The sequence below is a fragment of the Myotis nattereri genome (assembly GCF_964212035.1).
Source record: "Myotis nattereri genome assembly, chromosome: 11".
Classification (NCBI taxonomy): domain Eukaryota; kingdom Metazoa; phylum Chordata; class Mammalia; order Chiroptera; family Vespertilionidae; genus Myotis; species Myotis nattereri.
In genome coordinates, this window is record NC_138086.1 from 53,165,827 (window position 1) to 53,182,244 (window position 16,418).

At 35.8% G+C, this 16,418-nt stretch overlaps 1 protein-coding gene across 4 annotated transcripts in view; it reads right to left on the reverse strand.

Moving 5' to 3' along the window:
* ETV1 (ETS variant transcription factor 1) overlaps nucleotides 1-16,418 on the reverse strand; it is a gene marked incomplete at its 5' end in the record, with an annotated part of 86,725 nt that overhangs the window by 18,217 nt on the left and 52,090 nt on the right. For all 4 annotated transcript variants that reach the window (XM_081101918.1, XM_081101916.1, XM_081101917.1 and 1 more), the window contains one exon: nucleotides 15,650-15,897. In XM_081101918.1, coding sequence (XP_080958044.1) covers nucleotides 15,650-15,897 — 248 coding nt within the window. The remainder of the gene's footprint in view (nucleotides 1-15,649; nucleotides 15,898-16,418) is intronic.

Below are 16,418 nucleotides of genomic sequence, written 5' to 3' on the forward strand. Positions count from 1 at the left end.
AATGGGAGAAGCATGTTGAACCAATTCCCTTGAACACATATGGGAATTCCGAGTTTTATCCACATTAATCTTGCTAAAGGCTGGCTCTACCTGCAAGTCCCCACGTGAATGTGATGGTGTCCCTGAATCAGTGCTATGAATGAAAATAAGTGTCAGGCTCTTTATGGAATAAATGTATATATCCCATGGCAGTCACAGCAAAAATCAACAAAAACTAATTCATAGCTTATTTCATGAACACTGGATAGAACTTCCTATGACAAGATGAAATTGCTACATCTCCTAAAGTTACTCCATCCCTTTAAGGTAACTGCTATTTTTTCTCCCCAGATAAAAGCATGACTGGCTTTTCATTTTGTTAAGCGCACAGATCACATTCAAGACCAATGAGGCTATAAAACAGACATCCAAAAATTTCATAGCAAACACTATTATTACCCAAAGAGTGAAGCCTTTACTGTGCGCCCAAATTAACTCATCACCAAACTTGGTTAATGGTTAAACTTGAATCATACTGTGTATTTAATATGTTAAGTAGCTTAGACAGGGAGAAAAGGAAAGAAATGTGGATTATGAGACAGATTAAAATTCCAAGTCCTTCATTTACTACTAATTAAGCTACATACTTTAGACACACCATTTTGTGCTTGTATTTCTGTAAAATAAAGGGTTGAGTCAGATGTCATCTAAACCCTATTATAGTCCCAAGTTCTCTGATTCTGAATATAGAAGTTCACTTACATAACCAGAGGGGGATTCAGATGAAACCAGTGAAGTTTAAACTGTAGAACCCTGTACTTTCAAATGTCTTCTGAGCCCTGAACCTAATGTTTGTCTATGCAGTTTCATTTTCTTTTCCTTTAAGAAGATTCACCAAATTTTTTAAGTTTTAGTTCCCACAAACCTGAGCCCAATGCTGCACTATATATATATATATATATATATATATATATATATATATATATTATAAGAAGGTATAAATATAAGTGATTAAATTAATTCTATCTTCTGTATGCATTACTAAAGTGTTTTGAAACAACATATACAAAAGTAAATTTAGAAAATGCACGCAAGTGTGCTATTTAATATAATAATATGTCCTCTTTTCTACCACTTGCAGTAGGCCCATCACCTAACAAGTAATAAAGAACATTTAAATGAATTGGAATCTAAGGGCCACGTCTCCTTTTAATGACCCATCTATAGACTTTCATGTGATAAATAAGTAGCACTCGGTGGCCCAAATGTCATCATTGGCCTGGAATGTTCCATTTTTAAAGTCTATCTGATTTATTTTTAAATCGTTGTAGTGATGAATGGCAACCAAAATATGAGGATTTTTTTTTCACAGAAAAAAGGTTTATTGTATATGGTCTCGGTAAAATATATTTTAATGGCAACCCATCATAGCAATCTATAATAATAAAAGTGTAATATGCTAATTAGACTGGACAGCCTTCCGAAGTTGTGGTGGCGGGGGCCGAGGCAGAGGCAGCCGCATGGCGGTCGGAGGCTGAGCCCCTTGCATGAATTTCGTGCACTGGGCCTCTAGTAACATATATAAGTATGTAGGAGTCAATAGCTTACAAGTTGAAAACAGCAAGAAACTCCTCATCAAACATCTTATTACACCATGCCTTCTTTATATAAAGTATTACATGGTAGACAATTCTGATCCTACAAAAGAGAGTTAACCTTGTTCCCTGCTATCAGATTTATAACAGGGTGGCGATGTAGTTGATCTTTTGGGTTGCCAAATTCAGCAATACATTTTATTCCAACTTTTTAACCAATGGAGCCTGAACATACTAGTAATTTTTAACGTTATTTTGATTTATTGCCAGGTATAAAGTCCCTCCAAGCAGCTGGGCCTGGAGGGGATGGTGTTAGAGACTCTGCCGTCAGCTCAGCAGCTGCTTGGAGGCAAGCATTTTGTCCTACCAATGTTGACACCCGGCCACAAAATACTTTTACTGACGCTGCCCAGCTGGAGTGTGGCTGCTAAAACAGCTGGCTGGCTCTGGAGGCAGCGAGAGGAAAACATATAGGCAAACTCTATTACATATAAGTGTGTGACTAAATGCAGGTTTTCCTCCCCAGCAGAGGAAAAAAGAGTGAGAGAGGAAAAACACAAGCATTTCTAAGAAAACTACTATTCAAAGTTGAAGGAACATCTTATGAAAGTGCTCTTAAATAATACAAAATAAGCATAATCCTTGAAAACTAGACACTTAACAACATCAAAGATAGTATTTGATAGAAAATTTCATAATACTCATGTATCTACTGAATTGGCTGCTTTCATTTTTTTAAAAAAATTCTTTATTGTTTAAAGTATTACATATGTCTTCTTTTTCGCCCATTGACCTGTTCCCACTCCCCAGCACATGCCCTCACCCCTCTACTGTCTGTGTTATGGGTATACATGGGTTATGCTCATATGTATGCATACAAGTCCTTTGGTTGATCTCTTACTCCCTCCTCCCTGCCTTTCCTCTGAGGTTGGACATCTATTCCATGCTTCTTTCTTGATTCTGTTGTTATTATTCTGTAATATTTATTAATCTTTGATATTTAAAATATTCTGATTTAAAATGTAATAAATTAATGACATAATAAAGGCAATGCCAGGCCCTCTGTTACATTTCAAAAGACCCAACTTGTGACGTAATTTCTAAGGGGGAAAGAAAACAGCACTGAATGGCAATTTAGAAAAAAATTTTCATATGATAATATAATTGTGTTTTTGTCAGCCCTTAATACTATTTATTATACCCTAGAGTGAATAAAATTAGCATCTAGCTCTTAGAATTCAGACACTTGGCTAGCACTGTTTAAATCCAATCTATCTTTAAAATCGGTGTTCTTTATAAGGTCCAGGGAAGCCTAAAAAAGCTAAGAGGAGTTTATTCCCCTAAAGTAACTAAAGTCATGTTATCCTAAAGTGATATCAGTTAATTTATGACTGTCAGAGTAGGTCAGACTCTAATCAAATTGTAGAAACATTTCCAAAGTGATTATTCAATCAAATGACTAACATGGTTAATTAGGAGCCATAAACATTGCTCTGAAGTTCATCAAAGTAATGACTTGCCCAGAAAAATTACTGCTAATTAAATTGCCTGCTGCTTTCATTTCTACCTTATCTAATAAAAAATCCAGCCAATGAAGTTTGGCATTACATTTTAACTTCTGCTAAATGCTCATCTAAGATCTCAACTAGCTATGCGGTGACTTCAAAGGCAAATGTTTCGTGGCAGGGAAGAGAGGCATTGCATATACATTCACTTGTGTTTTTCTATGAAATAAAAGTTACAAAATTCAGCAATAATAATGAGCTGTCGTTTAAGCTATGTACAAATGTTAAGGTGACAGCATTTTTACACTGTCCTTGTCCATGATTATACTTTTAAGATTAGTACAGCACAGTGATTACAAATATGTACCTTGTCATCTAATAGAACTGGTTCTGAATCTTAGTTCTGACATTTCAGGGTAGTATGACATTTTATTAGTCCTTTAGTATGTCTAACTCTCAACCTCTACATCTGTAAAATGAGAATAATAGTGATATCACCAAAGGGTTGTTGGGAAGATCATATGGGATAAGTTTGGGGCAACATTTCACCCAATATCTGCAAAAGGTGACGATTCAATATATAGTACTTATTACTAATAAAATAACCAATTTTTAAGTGAACTTCACAAGTATGTAAACTGAGTGAACTACAGTACCTGAAACTAGAATTATGTATCAAAACAGTTTATATCTTAATTTGCTATGCTTAAATCATATATCTATTGAAATAGTTGGTTTGTTGCTTATTACTGTACTTATTCGGTAATAGTCTTCACAAATCTATCTAGTAACCTATGATATTTAAAATATATTGATTATAAATTCACTATAAATTTATTATTTATAAGGTTTAGGTGAGAATTCCCAATACATTTGAAAACTATTTGGAGGAACCTCATTTGAACTTCTTTTTACAGTAATACCTCTTGATATTGGGTACTAAATAACTTTGGTATTCAAGTTTTCAATTCAATATGTAAACTGAATTATGCAAATTTAACTTAAGACAAAGGATTTTTTTTATTACTTAGAAACTTATGTATCAAAGAGCTCTACAACATGGCATTAGTACTGGGCCAAATCAGCTTGCAGAAACTAAATTGCCTGTAATTTGTCACTGATGAGTTCATGGTGATGAAAGCTGATCTAACAGGCTGCAAACATTCAAAGCAGAAAAATACTGCTGTCATTTGAATGTACTCGTCAGTAGAGGGGAAATCAAGAAGAATAGTAAACTAACACTACAAATGGCCCGTTTTGATTATTCTTCATCTGCAGTGACTTTGTTAAAATTCTCTTTAAATTAAGATGTGCAGGTATGAAACGAAAAAGTGGTTTTCTCTGTCTCTTGACCTGCATTGTAAGGCTGTTTTGTGAACCATAATACTGCTTTGGGAAGCTGCCCCAAGTGTTTGACCACAATGTGTAGTTTTGAGTTTGCACACGTATTATTGTTAGGTGCTGTTCTGATTTGCTTATTTGCTATCCAGTAGTTCAGAATGAAGGATTCCCTTCAGGGCATGGTTTGCTTAAAGTTTCTAGGAGCAAATCAGGCCAGGTCAGAGAGAAAATATTTGTCACAACCACCTGAGATATGCCTGTAATCTGTTGAAATTTCTTATTATAGAAACCTGGAAATACTCCAGATTGTAAACTCAGAACAAGGGGGGAAAACACCTCTTTCATTTGATATTTCTGCTTACATTCTTGTAGCAATAATCAGTGTGATAACTTAAGAGTAAGTCTGTTGTAAACTGTAACTGAAAAATAAAATTTTAAATAAGTAAGTAAGTAAATAAATAAATAAATATGCTATTTTTTTTTAAAGAGTAAGTCTGTGAAAGTGAATGAGAACCCCCAGCAAAACAGAAAGAACTGTAACGTATTTTAATGAGATTTTGCTTTCATATGTGTGTGAAAAGCAAAGATAGAGGAAGTATACACTTGACTAACTCTTTGAGGTGACAAAATCAATACCTAAACTTGTGTTTTGTACATTGGTGGTGGAGGAAAACTTCGCACATTAAATGCCCAGAGGCAAAAATGTGTGTGTTGACATATACCTAAATTATCGGGTACTTGGTGAAAAATGAGTGTATGTGCATGTGGGCATGTGTGTGTGTATTTTGATGTATATATAGGAGCTTTAACAAGTTTTTCAAAAACGTATCTATTATCTAAAGAAATATTAAGTTGCATCTAGAACTAATTAATGACACCAATCTCATTCAAGATGGGCATTATGGCATAATGTGCCAAAGTTTTATTTGTTAAACTTTATACTTCACAGTTTTGTTTTTCTCATTTCCTGGTAATCTCACAGCTTACTATTCAAAATCCAAAGGTTTTCTAGAGTACATAAATAAAATGAGCTTTATGAAGATAAGTTTCAATGAAATGCATTCATAGACATTCTGGTATAGCAAGCATCCTTTCACTCTGCATTTCTACTTGCCACGGGAGTAGATTTCATGTAGCTAATCGAGAGGACTTTATTTTATTATGTTTCCTGAAAAGGATGCTAATGGGAGGTAATTTTCTATACCATATGATCCCTCTATTATAAAAATCCAACTAAAAGGAAATAACCCTACAAATAAGGCCCAGTATTATATGTCTGGATTTGCTTGAGAAATAAAACAAGTGTGACACCAAAAAAGTCAAATTTTATGAGGCCTATGTGTTGTCAGTCACAAATGCATTAAGTGAATATAATAGTTTATCTCACGGGCAGAAGCCAAAAGGTTGGAGTGGGCTGAAATCTCCAGAGAGTGATGACTATAGTATTACCTCATTCACACTTAGATGAGATGGTTCTCATTAGGATTTTCAGTAAACTGTGAATATAGATATGTAAAATCTGGAGAGATATCACTTCCACCACAGCTCACATGTACTGCCTCTACCATTGATTGATAGCCCAGAGGACAGAGAGAGAACTACAATAGTCTGTGTATGCTTAGCATAGCTTTTGCAAAATCTAAAAAAAAGAAAAAGGAACGCATCTGCAATTCAGATGCTTTTAAAACTTCAAGACTACCTAACGTGAAATAAGTGTAGAATTTTATTTACAAAACCGCAAGTTTTTGTAAGGATCTGGGTTCCTATCCAAATAATGACCAGATTCAAGTAAGATTAGTTTATATGATCTAATAGGCTCACAGTTTTACAAGTTTGACATGCTTGTGAAGGTTTTATTAAGTTAGAGTTAAAAATAAAGTTGAAGTGGTAGGAAACATAAGCACAACCGTTATGCTGACTATTTATTAGATAGTGGTGTACTCTGAGAATTAACATGAGTTTCAAATAAAATATGAGGAAAGATGCTATGAGCTGCCAAAATAGGCCACACAAAAAATTAAAGAGAAGGAAGTTTTAATGTTGAGCTTTAATACTAAATTGTTCACCTTCTAGAATCTACATGATTTGAAACAACTATATCATGGATTGCTCTGTCTTCTCACTCTCATCTCTCCTTGGATCATCACAATATTCTACTTGCTTCCTACATGAATAATACCAGCAAGAAGTTCAGTAGTAGTACAAGATCTTGTTTGCCTTGCACAATGATTGTTCTTACTTTAAGAATATGTCTCTCATTTTGCCTTATCTCCTTTAGTCCCCCACCCCCAAACGTGTTTGTAAATATTAAATGTAAGAATGGCATGTTATTTAAGGACTAGCAGTCTGAGGATATCTCTAGAAATTGAAATAAATCATAACAGAAATCCTTTATTATTGCCTCTATCCCTAACACTATATTAGTAACTTTCCAAACATATTTAATCATATTTAAGTCATAGTTAATCCTTACAGAAACAGAAAAGTAGGAGAATTACTTGGTCCTTTTCATAAATAAGGACACTGAGGACAAAAGAGGTAACAAAACATGCCCACTATGACCCAGTAAACAGACGGCAGGCCCAGTCTGTTATTACCCTGTATAATATTGCTAGTGTCATTCAAAGTGGGTGGTTTTATTTTTTAATGCTAAGAATAACAAAAACATGTGGATAAGGCAGTATAATGGTGCCAGCCCGCTGAATGGAGCATTCAGAGATACTTTCCCAAATTTGAGAGAATGAGAATAGTAAATAAATCACAATAATACATGCTTGTCAGTCTTCCGGTTTTGTTTTGTTTGTTTTTCACATGTGTGAGATATTAGAATTAGAAACATTTAACTGGAAAATTCACATACACTCAAACAACACATGATAAAAATAATATCATCTAATTAACAAAAATTTCTTGAAAAAGGTTTAAGTTTTTCATATGTAAGGTTAAAGTATGTTATTAAATAAAGTCTCCCTTTTTCTCTAAACTATTAAGTAGTTAACTCAAGTAGAGAAATAGTTTAAGTGTAGAAAATTCTCTAACAATTTTCTAAATCTGAAATATATCCTTTTAAAAATAAATAATATTTATCTCTCCACTCCTGTTCACATTCAAAACACACACACAGACACACACACACACACACACACGGAGGAAAAGATCCAAATATGCACCCTTAAACTGTTTTATTTTATTTCAAATCTTACTTGCACGTATAAAAACAGTTGTATGCTCATTGGATCCATGAGCAATAAACAGTTCTGGGCCTAAGCATCCTAGTCGTTTTCTTTAAAAAGAAACTAAAATTCTCACACTATAAAGTACACTCCCTTCCCCCTTCTAATCCCCTTTTTTTCAAGCCAGTACAACTCACAAGCAGATTAGCTCCCCCTTCCCCCTTTCCTGCCTGTAAAATCCAAGTTAGACAAACACTGGGCGGCTGAAATGACATATTTGAATGGAATTCAGACCCACCAGTTCCTGTTTATGTTTCTGATTTGAGAATGTTGTCTTCTCATTCACTATACATTAGGAACCCTGCAAGGCCATAAATAGTGTCGGGTTACATGCAGGCAGGGCCAATGAGCATTAATCATTACTTCCAGTCAACTGGCAAAAGCAGCAGCTGATGGAACACTACACCCTTCAGCTCTGTATAAATGAACATTCCAGAGAAAGAGAGTGAGTGAGTGTGTGTTTCCTTTCAGTCTCCATTTTATGAATGAAACTCCAGGCTCTATAGAGTCCATTCATGTAAGAGAAATGCTTACAGGGCTCTGCCCCTAGGGATCAATCCGTCATGGGTAAAACTGATGTGATTGGTTTAAGACAGCCCTCAGCCTTCCATTACTGACTTAAATGCAGTCCCTGTCCATTTGACCTGTGTTAATGCATAAAGAGTAAATCCAGACCGTAGTCTCAATTCTCAAATCAAATCACTAGCCAATGCCACTTACTGTAACTGTAGATTTAGAGCATATTTAAGTATTTCTTAGAAAAAAACTGATATACTAGACCAGAGTACTGTTTGGGGATATTTGCTATTTTAACTCAAAAAAAGAATAAGGAAAACCCGTCTGAGATAGGCTAAGCAATAAAAAAACAAAAGTTAAATTGTAAGGCCAATCCATGGCCTCTATTACCATAATAAAATCAATTACAAAGACATCACTATCACTTTTTACAATTGAAGCACCTAAAAATCAGAGATTAAGTGATCTGCTAGTCCACAAATCACTGGCTGAGTAAAAGAAAATTATCTTTAGATGTTAGAGAAATAGATAAGATGTTAACATTTTCTGAAGGATCAATTCCTTTAAATTCCCAAGTGATCTTCCACTTGACTTTCTTGAAGCAACAGTTGTAAAGTTAGAAGAGAGAAAAATGAGCTGCCATGTTTCAGGAGAAAATGTGTCCATAAGCAAATGACGCTTAGTAATTTCATGAGACGGGGCCAGGGCTCAGCACTTGGGAATGCTATATACCAGGCACAAAGAGCCACAGTTCACGGAAACATAAACATCACTGTCTTAGAAATTACTAATATCTAGAGTTTTGGGGAGGGAAAAATGCTATTTCTGAGCAATTATGGGAATGATTTGTGGACAGTGATATAATAAGTGTTATCAGCCATCTGTAACTTGATCCTTGACTACAGAGGAAAGAAAACACTTCTCTTCCAGTGACCTGAAGCCTTACGGGAAAACAGATGCAGTAAAAATCCCAGTGTATATCTCTGTCTACACTGCTTCTCATGGGATCTTTACCATGCCCATAGCAAAAGGAATAAATAGAAACATGAAAAATGTCTGGGCTTTTGGTTTTAAACCTGTGAAGGACTGTCTACAATGGTGTTATGGCAATTTAAACTTTTCTTCCAATTTCTAATATCTGGTAAATAAAATGGCAGAGCATAAAGTTACCATCATATTTTGCTTTTGTTCAAAATTAAAACGTTTGGCCCAGCCAGGTGGGGAGATGGTAAGGAATCCGAGACTCTAGTATCCAGAGACGATATGGAACTGAGCAAGACCACTGAAGAGTGAACATATATTGGATTACTGATTCCCAAATGCCATTCTTTTCTCAAGGCTTAAGAAAAACTTCAGTATTCTATTAGGGGTTCCTTTCGTAAGGCGGTTTGAAGACAGGTAGTAAAAAATGATAAGGCAGAATGTTTTCAAATATAATATTTCATATTTTTAAAATTATAATGATCAATTATTGGGGCCTTCCATTTTGAAATGTATAAGCTGTTAGTTATTACAGACCTCACATTCAAAATAAATATCAGTAGCGTCTCCTTCTACTCCCTTTGTTCCATCTGGGTTTAATTAGCATTTTTTAACAGTTGCCTTTTGTAATCACTGCATTCCTTGTGCTTCTTGAACAACATTTTTGGTTGATTATGCACGTATAACTCAATTGTTCAGAAAGGATGTAAGAAAATATATTAGAAAAAATATATAATTTACCTACAATATATCTCTTCATAAATTAATAAGTAGAAATCATTTTTAAACATAATATACCCCGATGACAGAATTTCTGAGCTATTACATAGTAATAGTAACTAACTATCATAATCGTTTAGAGATTAACTACTGGGTGATTTCAGCCTTCTGAATTTTGTTGTATGTTTTAATTTTGTGCAAGCTGAGCCAGCTGCATGAGACCCTAATAAATCATCCCCAAACACATAAAGCACTGCTTATTCATATTCCTGTGTGGCTAATTCCTATGTGAATAATCATGTTCTTCCTGATCTGTCATCCACTGATCACATCCTAAAACTTTCACTTTAAAACCATATTATAAACCCTATAAGGAGAATCCCAGGCAATGCTTACTAGAAGCAACATTAGAAATTACTTCCCGGCTCTCCCCACTATATGCCTAAGTTGAGTACCCACCAACACAGCAAAACACAGAGTGGCATTTACAAAAAGTTCCCCTCTTGCCTTTTAGAAAGCCACAACTATGTAACTCTCCTGACTGAAGTGCCAGCTTGGGCCTATGTGAGTACCGGATACAGTAGTGAAGAATACATTAATTTAAAAATGGAGGATAGGAAAGGCCCATCTTATTCTTCCAAGTGTAAAAATTCCTTCCTTTTCTTTTATATACTGCAGTCCCTCTTAAGCTTTCTGGTGAAAAAAAAATGGATTTGCTGACACATGTTTGAAAATGACTGCTCTAGTTTAAATTTTAAGCCATCAAACTTAAAGACTGAAGTCCCATAGAAGGCTCAGACAAACTCAAAGCTCATTTCATCACGGAATTTTAGAGCTGGATGCCATTAATTTGCCACTTTTCCTTCCAATTATTAATTCAGACTTTTCCAGAAGAACTATTGGTAAAAGTTACTTCCTTAACAATCTCACCTCTTGTGCAGATTTATAAAAAAAAGAAATAGAATGTATTCTAAGCCTAAATATCACCTGAGGTCCTCTATTTTCTTATCTCACATCAGTGAACACCTAACAGGATAAATTTGAGGACTACTAATGTGAAATGTACACCTCCAGATTAGAAAAAGCTTAGCTCTGGTAATAATACAAACACGTGTATTTCCCTGAATAATGTAGAGCTTTTAAACCTCATAGAAACGTATTTAGTCCAAAAATTAGAGAAAAGGATCAATGATATATGTAGCTAATTATGGATTAAAGTGTTTATTTTGCACAATTACCTAGAAAGATACACTGTTGAACGTGCACTGAACTAAGAAGAAGAAAACCTTGGTTCTAATTTTGGCTGCTTCAGAAATCATCTGTGTAACTGACCAGTGACCTCGGATGAGCCTTGGACAGATGACACGTTCAACTGGGACGTGGCGAAGGAATCTGAATGAGGTGATCTCCAAGAGCTCTTGAGTGTAAATATTTATAATTCTATGAAACAGCCACTTGTGTCAATTTCCCAGTCTAAAATCGTGCTGACAACATTTGCGATCACATAAATGTTACAGGCCTTCAAATTGAAAGAAGACCTCATCAGTACCAGCAGGAGTGGCTCAGAAAGCACACTTTAAAAAAATACAAAAAACATTTTCTTCTGGAAACATATGTCAACTTTTCCCCCACACCCTCCACTTTATCCTCCTCCCCTAGAGCTCAAGCTACGTCCTTTCCTGTACCTTCTCATTTCAGCCAACTTCTTCATGTCCCTGAAAGTTCTCCTTCCTTGTCTTCAACCCCAGCGCTTATGTTATAACTCTAATCAGTTAGAAAGATGCCACCCCGTCATGAAACTTTAGTTTCATCTGCCTATCACCCCTTAAAAGTACTACCCTAGGCTAATAAAAGAATAAGAAATGAAACAAAATGCCAAACAACGAAAACAACTCTAACAAAATTTTGTGATGAAATATCTAAAATATCTGTTTCAGTGAGTATTCGAACCAGCAAAGCCTCATAGATAAGCATGAAAATGGGAAAATAACTCTGATTCTATGAAAATGGGTACTGCATAAGCCACGCCAAACGAGGCACTCAGTGTATATTCCACTATTTGGCCATAGAGGAAGAAAGAGAAAATCATGTAAAATTCAGAAAAAACCAACCAACCAACCAACCATAAGCTTGTATATTGCTTTGTGCAGCGCCATTCAAATAGAGATTAAGAGAAGGAAAACAATAATAGATGTAATCGGACTATTTAGAATTTAATATAATATAATCATGATCACATTGTACTGGTTCACCAAATTGGCCCTAAATATCAATTGCTTATCCCCTCAGTGTCTTCTGCTCCAAGCTTTTCTCTTTTCTCCTGAATAAAAATTTCTACTCTACTATTGTGCATTTTTTAGCTTAAATACTCTGCCGTTGAAATTGCACTCCTGTAATTACAATTATAACTAATAGACCTTCCATTTCCCATGTCATAATTAATGTCAGGTTTTATTAGAAGTATAATCATGCAGCCTTTTCACTTGTAAAGCTTACTTTATATTCACAACATTTACGTTATTTTGAATTAAGCAATAAAGAGTTCTAGAGGCCTTCTGAAAAGATATCCTTTGAGCACAGACCCTGAGTAAACTGACTATGAAACATTTTTTACATTGTTTGTAAATCACATAAGATATTTTCTAATGTGTATGTGTTCACCATTAGTAAGTGGACCAAGAAATCAATGGTTCAGGGATAAATACGTTAGATTTCCTATAAAGGTTATTTAATGTGTTCTCTGCAAGGACGGAAGAACTACTGACAACAAAACAAATATCTGGACATCATACTTATTGACTGTAATGTATGAAATATACAGATGTGTCAACTTACTTTCAGCAATTCCATAGCCAGTGGAATACTTTGATTCCCACTGATTAATTTTTCATCGGCTCCGGTTACACTGCTGCTACAGTTCTTTTTAGAGCATATCCAGAAGATAAACCCTTGCTAGTCAATGCTTCAAGCCAAACACAACTGTATCCTATTGGCAATGTTGCAATTAGAATTCAAAGGTGGTGTTGTTTAGCAATTGGAAATGTAACTTAGAGGGGAGAAAGTAACATAAATTAACTGCTTCTCAAATATTAAACAGATATTTTACCTGTACTTTACAAGGTGTATGGTCTACTTATAAGAGATACCCTAGGTATCTTTAAAATAGGATACTGTTATGGACTGAATCATTGTGTCCTCCACAATCCATTGCAAAAGACATAGTGCCCCATGGGTAGTATTTTGAGGTGTGGCCAATGAAAGGCCATTAGTTACATTAGCTCTTCAGGTAGGTGCCCATGGTGGGACTGGGGTTCTCACGAGAAGAGGAAGAGAGACCAGAGCTCACCCACTGACTCTCCTCGCCATGTGAGGACACAGTGGGAAAGCAGCCATCTGCAAGCCAGGAAGAGGGCCCTCACCGGGAACCAAACCTGCTGGCATCTTGACCTTGCACTTCCCAGCCTGCAGAACTGTGAGAAATAGATGTCTGTTGTTTAAGCTTCCCAATGGATGGTATTTTATTTAGTATAACAATCTGAGCTAAGGCATGGACTACGCTTTTTAGATTATAAGTGACTAAATCTGTGCTTTGAGAGTCAGACAGTGACTAACTCTGAAGTTCATATCATGTATGGCCCATAAGTAATGCAATTAAATCTTATAGCACCGGCTCCTATTTTTGCCCTCTTTGGATTATTTAAATTGTTTCCTTGTTTGGTTCACATCTTCTCAACACTATGTTACATATACTATAATATACAAAATCAATATACAAAATCAATAAAATTGTTTCAGTGTTAACCTTGCTAGGATTAGACAAAAAAACAACACCACCACAATCTATAACACACAAAGGAACTTTTCAATGTTATGCTCTACAGTGCTTTTGAACCATTTATTTGAGCTATTTTATATGATTTCCACGTAAAATTTCTGGAAACCATGGTGAATTCAAAAACTATGCAGCAAATTAAAATGTCATTTGGAATAAAGATAACATCAGTTAACAGGATTTGAAATTTACAGAGAAAAATGAATCCTATCTGTAATAAAGTCCATTGTATTGCAGAGTTCTTAATTATGGATGTAAAGCATGGACAAATAAGAAAGATTCTAAACTGAACACATTATGGTACATTTTGGGATATTCTCCAAATTATAAGGTCTGGGCAAGAATTCAAATAAAAGCCTTCCCACCATATGTTTAATTTTTTTTAAATAACTGAACCAAATAAACTGATAAGTAATTAAGCGTATTTATCTCCTCTCATTCCTTGAAAATATACGACCATTACAACCTGGAAAGCTAGGTTTAACCTGAAACTTGGGAAAATGTCTAAGATTAGCCCTAGAATAGTATGATTGGGAGCCATCTTCCAGTCTTCAGACCCCCAACTCACCCCACTTCTTGCTTCTCTTCCTATTCCTCAAGCCCACATTTTGCAACAAACACCATGGGGCCTCACATGTAAACATAAGGGCTAACCCAAGCTCCATCTTCATCCCCCTACAAACAGCTGCCTTTTGGCCACCTCCTTAGACTTAGGGGTACACACAGGAGCACTGTGCTCTGCCTTCAGAGAACTAGGCCTGGGAGGGCTGATGGGCAGAGAATTCATGGGTCTTGGGTAGCTGGTGCACTGCCTGGAAATGGAGGCATGGCCTCTGAGTGGGCAGTTCCTCTTGTTAAGTTTCTTTTTGAGTTTCCTGCTCAATGAGGAAGGGTGGCCAGAGGCCAGGGGGAGATCCTCAGTTATAGGGCTCCCTCTTGCCAAGCTTTTAGGGTAGTTTATAACAAAGCAAGTGGTTTTATGCAAGTTGGAAACTCAAGACTCAGACACAATGTTCTTTCCTTGAACAGAACTGAAAAAACTCAGCAATTATTCCTAGAGAAGCAATCGTTCCTTCACAAAGAACTTCCATAATTTAGCACCCTAACAAAAGAAAATCATTTTGTTTTCAAACATTTCCAAGCCCACAACCATCTAATGACCACGTTTCAATGTTAATAATAAATATCTTGCAAATTCATATAAGCAATGGCCTTTATTTTATGCTTTTTTAAAAAAAGTTCCTGAGATGTCTGAAAAGCAGATGTCCTGATTTCGAGGAGAAACTACACACAAATGAGTTAAGTAATTCTTCTAAAGTCTCAAGGTCAAATTTAGTGGTTAACATCTGCAAAAGATTCAAAAGCTCCTTATTTTTAGGAAAACCCCTTCTCTATCTTGATATACTACTTTGTAAGGTCTTTCTGCTTCAGGAAGACTAAAGCTAAGCTCTATGAATAACTCAGAAATCTGTATTTCTGTATTCCTCTCCTAGCATGTAAGAATCTTTCATTCTGGGCCCTTGGAATCTTGCCACCAATAAAGGAAAAAACAAACAAAAAGCTATAAGCAATAAGTGACCCAGTGCAGAACATTACTCTCTGTAAACACTGTTAACTAGATAGTGCTTGAGTAGCAAACAGAAAAGAAGCCCAGAATCCAGAAAAGAATTACAAGGTTACTTACTCTCTTGGGCTGAGAATGTGTCTAATTTTACAAATTGTATTCTTCTTCGTACTGGTTTCACATCTAGACACTATTTCAACCATCAGTTCATGACAAAATGGTTTGATTGCCCCATCCTTCACATATAAAGATTCAAAGAAGTGGTAAAATCAGAAAGATCCCACCCAGAAATGGTCAGGAGCCGCCCAGTCTAATGCCAACACTACTCCAAGGAGCAAGCCAGTGAAAATGTGTCTTAAATGTAACGTAAAACATGGGCCTACCTGAATCATATGCAAAATCTCTGGGTTCCTGTTTAATCATCAGAGGTGGGGGGAAGCTTTGGCTGGGCGCACCACCAACCATGGTGTTGTGTTCATACACTGGGTCGTGGTACTCCTGCTTAAAGCCTTGAGGTGGGAAGGGGATGTTGGGCTCAGACATCTGCCGTTGGTACATAGGACGTCCTTCCCTTGGCATTGTTGGCAAAGGAGGAAAGGAATTACAGGGTTCAGAAAGCTGGCGGCGAAACCTGGGAAATCAGAGAGCATGTTTCAAATAAAACAATAAGAAGAAATACTCTTTAAAATACTGCACAATTTTTAACTGTATAATGAACATGATACCAACTGATCTAAGACATAAATGTTTAATAATTACTTCATTTCTCCCTCCTGGGTCAGTGGCACTGTGCGTTTTAATCTTAATATGACAGGTGCTCCCCTTCTAATTAGTCACTAGCAGCATCATTTTGGTCCAATACAATACGTTAAAGGTGTGCTCTGAGTAGGCCTAGGAGAACAGTTTATTACTTTGAGAACATACATACCCTTAGAGTAAAAATACCCAATCCTAAATCAATTGGATCATTTACCAGATTTTTATATTAAGAGGGCCTCAAATAATTATATACTAGGGAAAAAACAGGAAAATTTTAAAGAATCTGATCTCAAACTACATCCTCTACCTTTTAATTCTGTTACCTAACTAATCCACAAACAAATAAAAGTAACCAAATAAAAAGCTACCTACTGGTTTTCCTTCCTCCTCCAT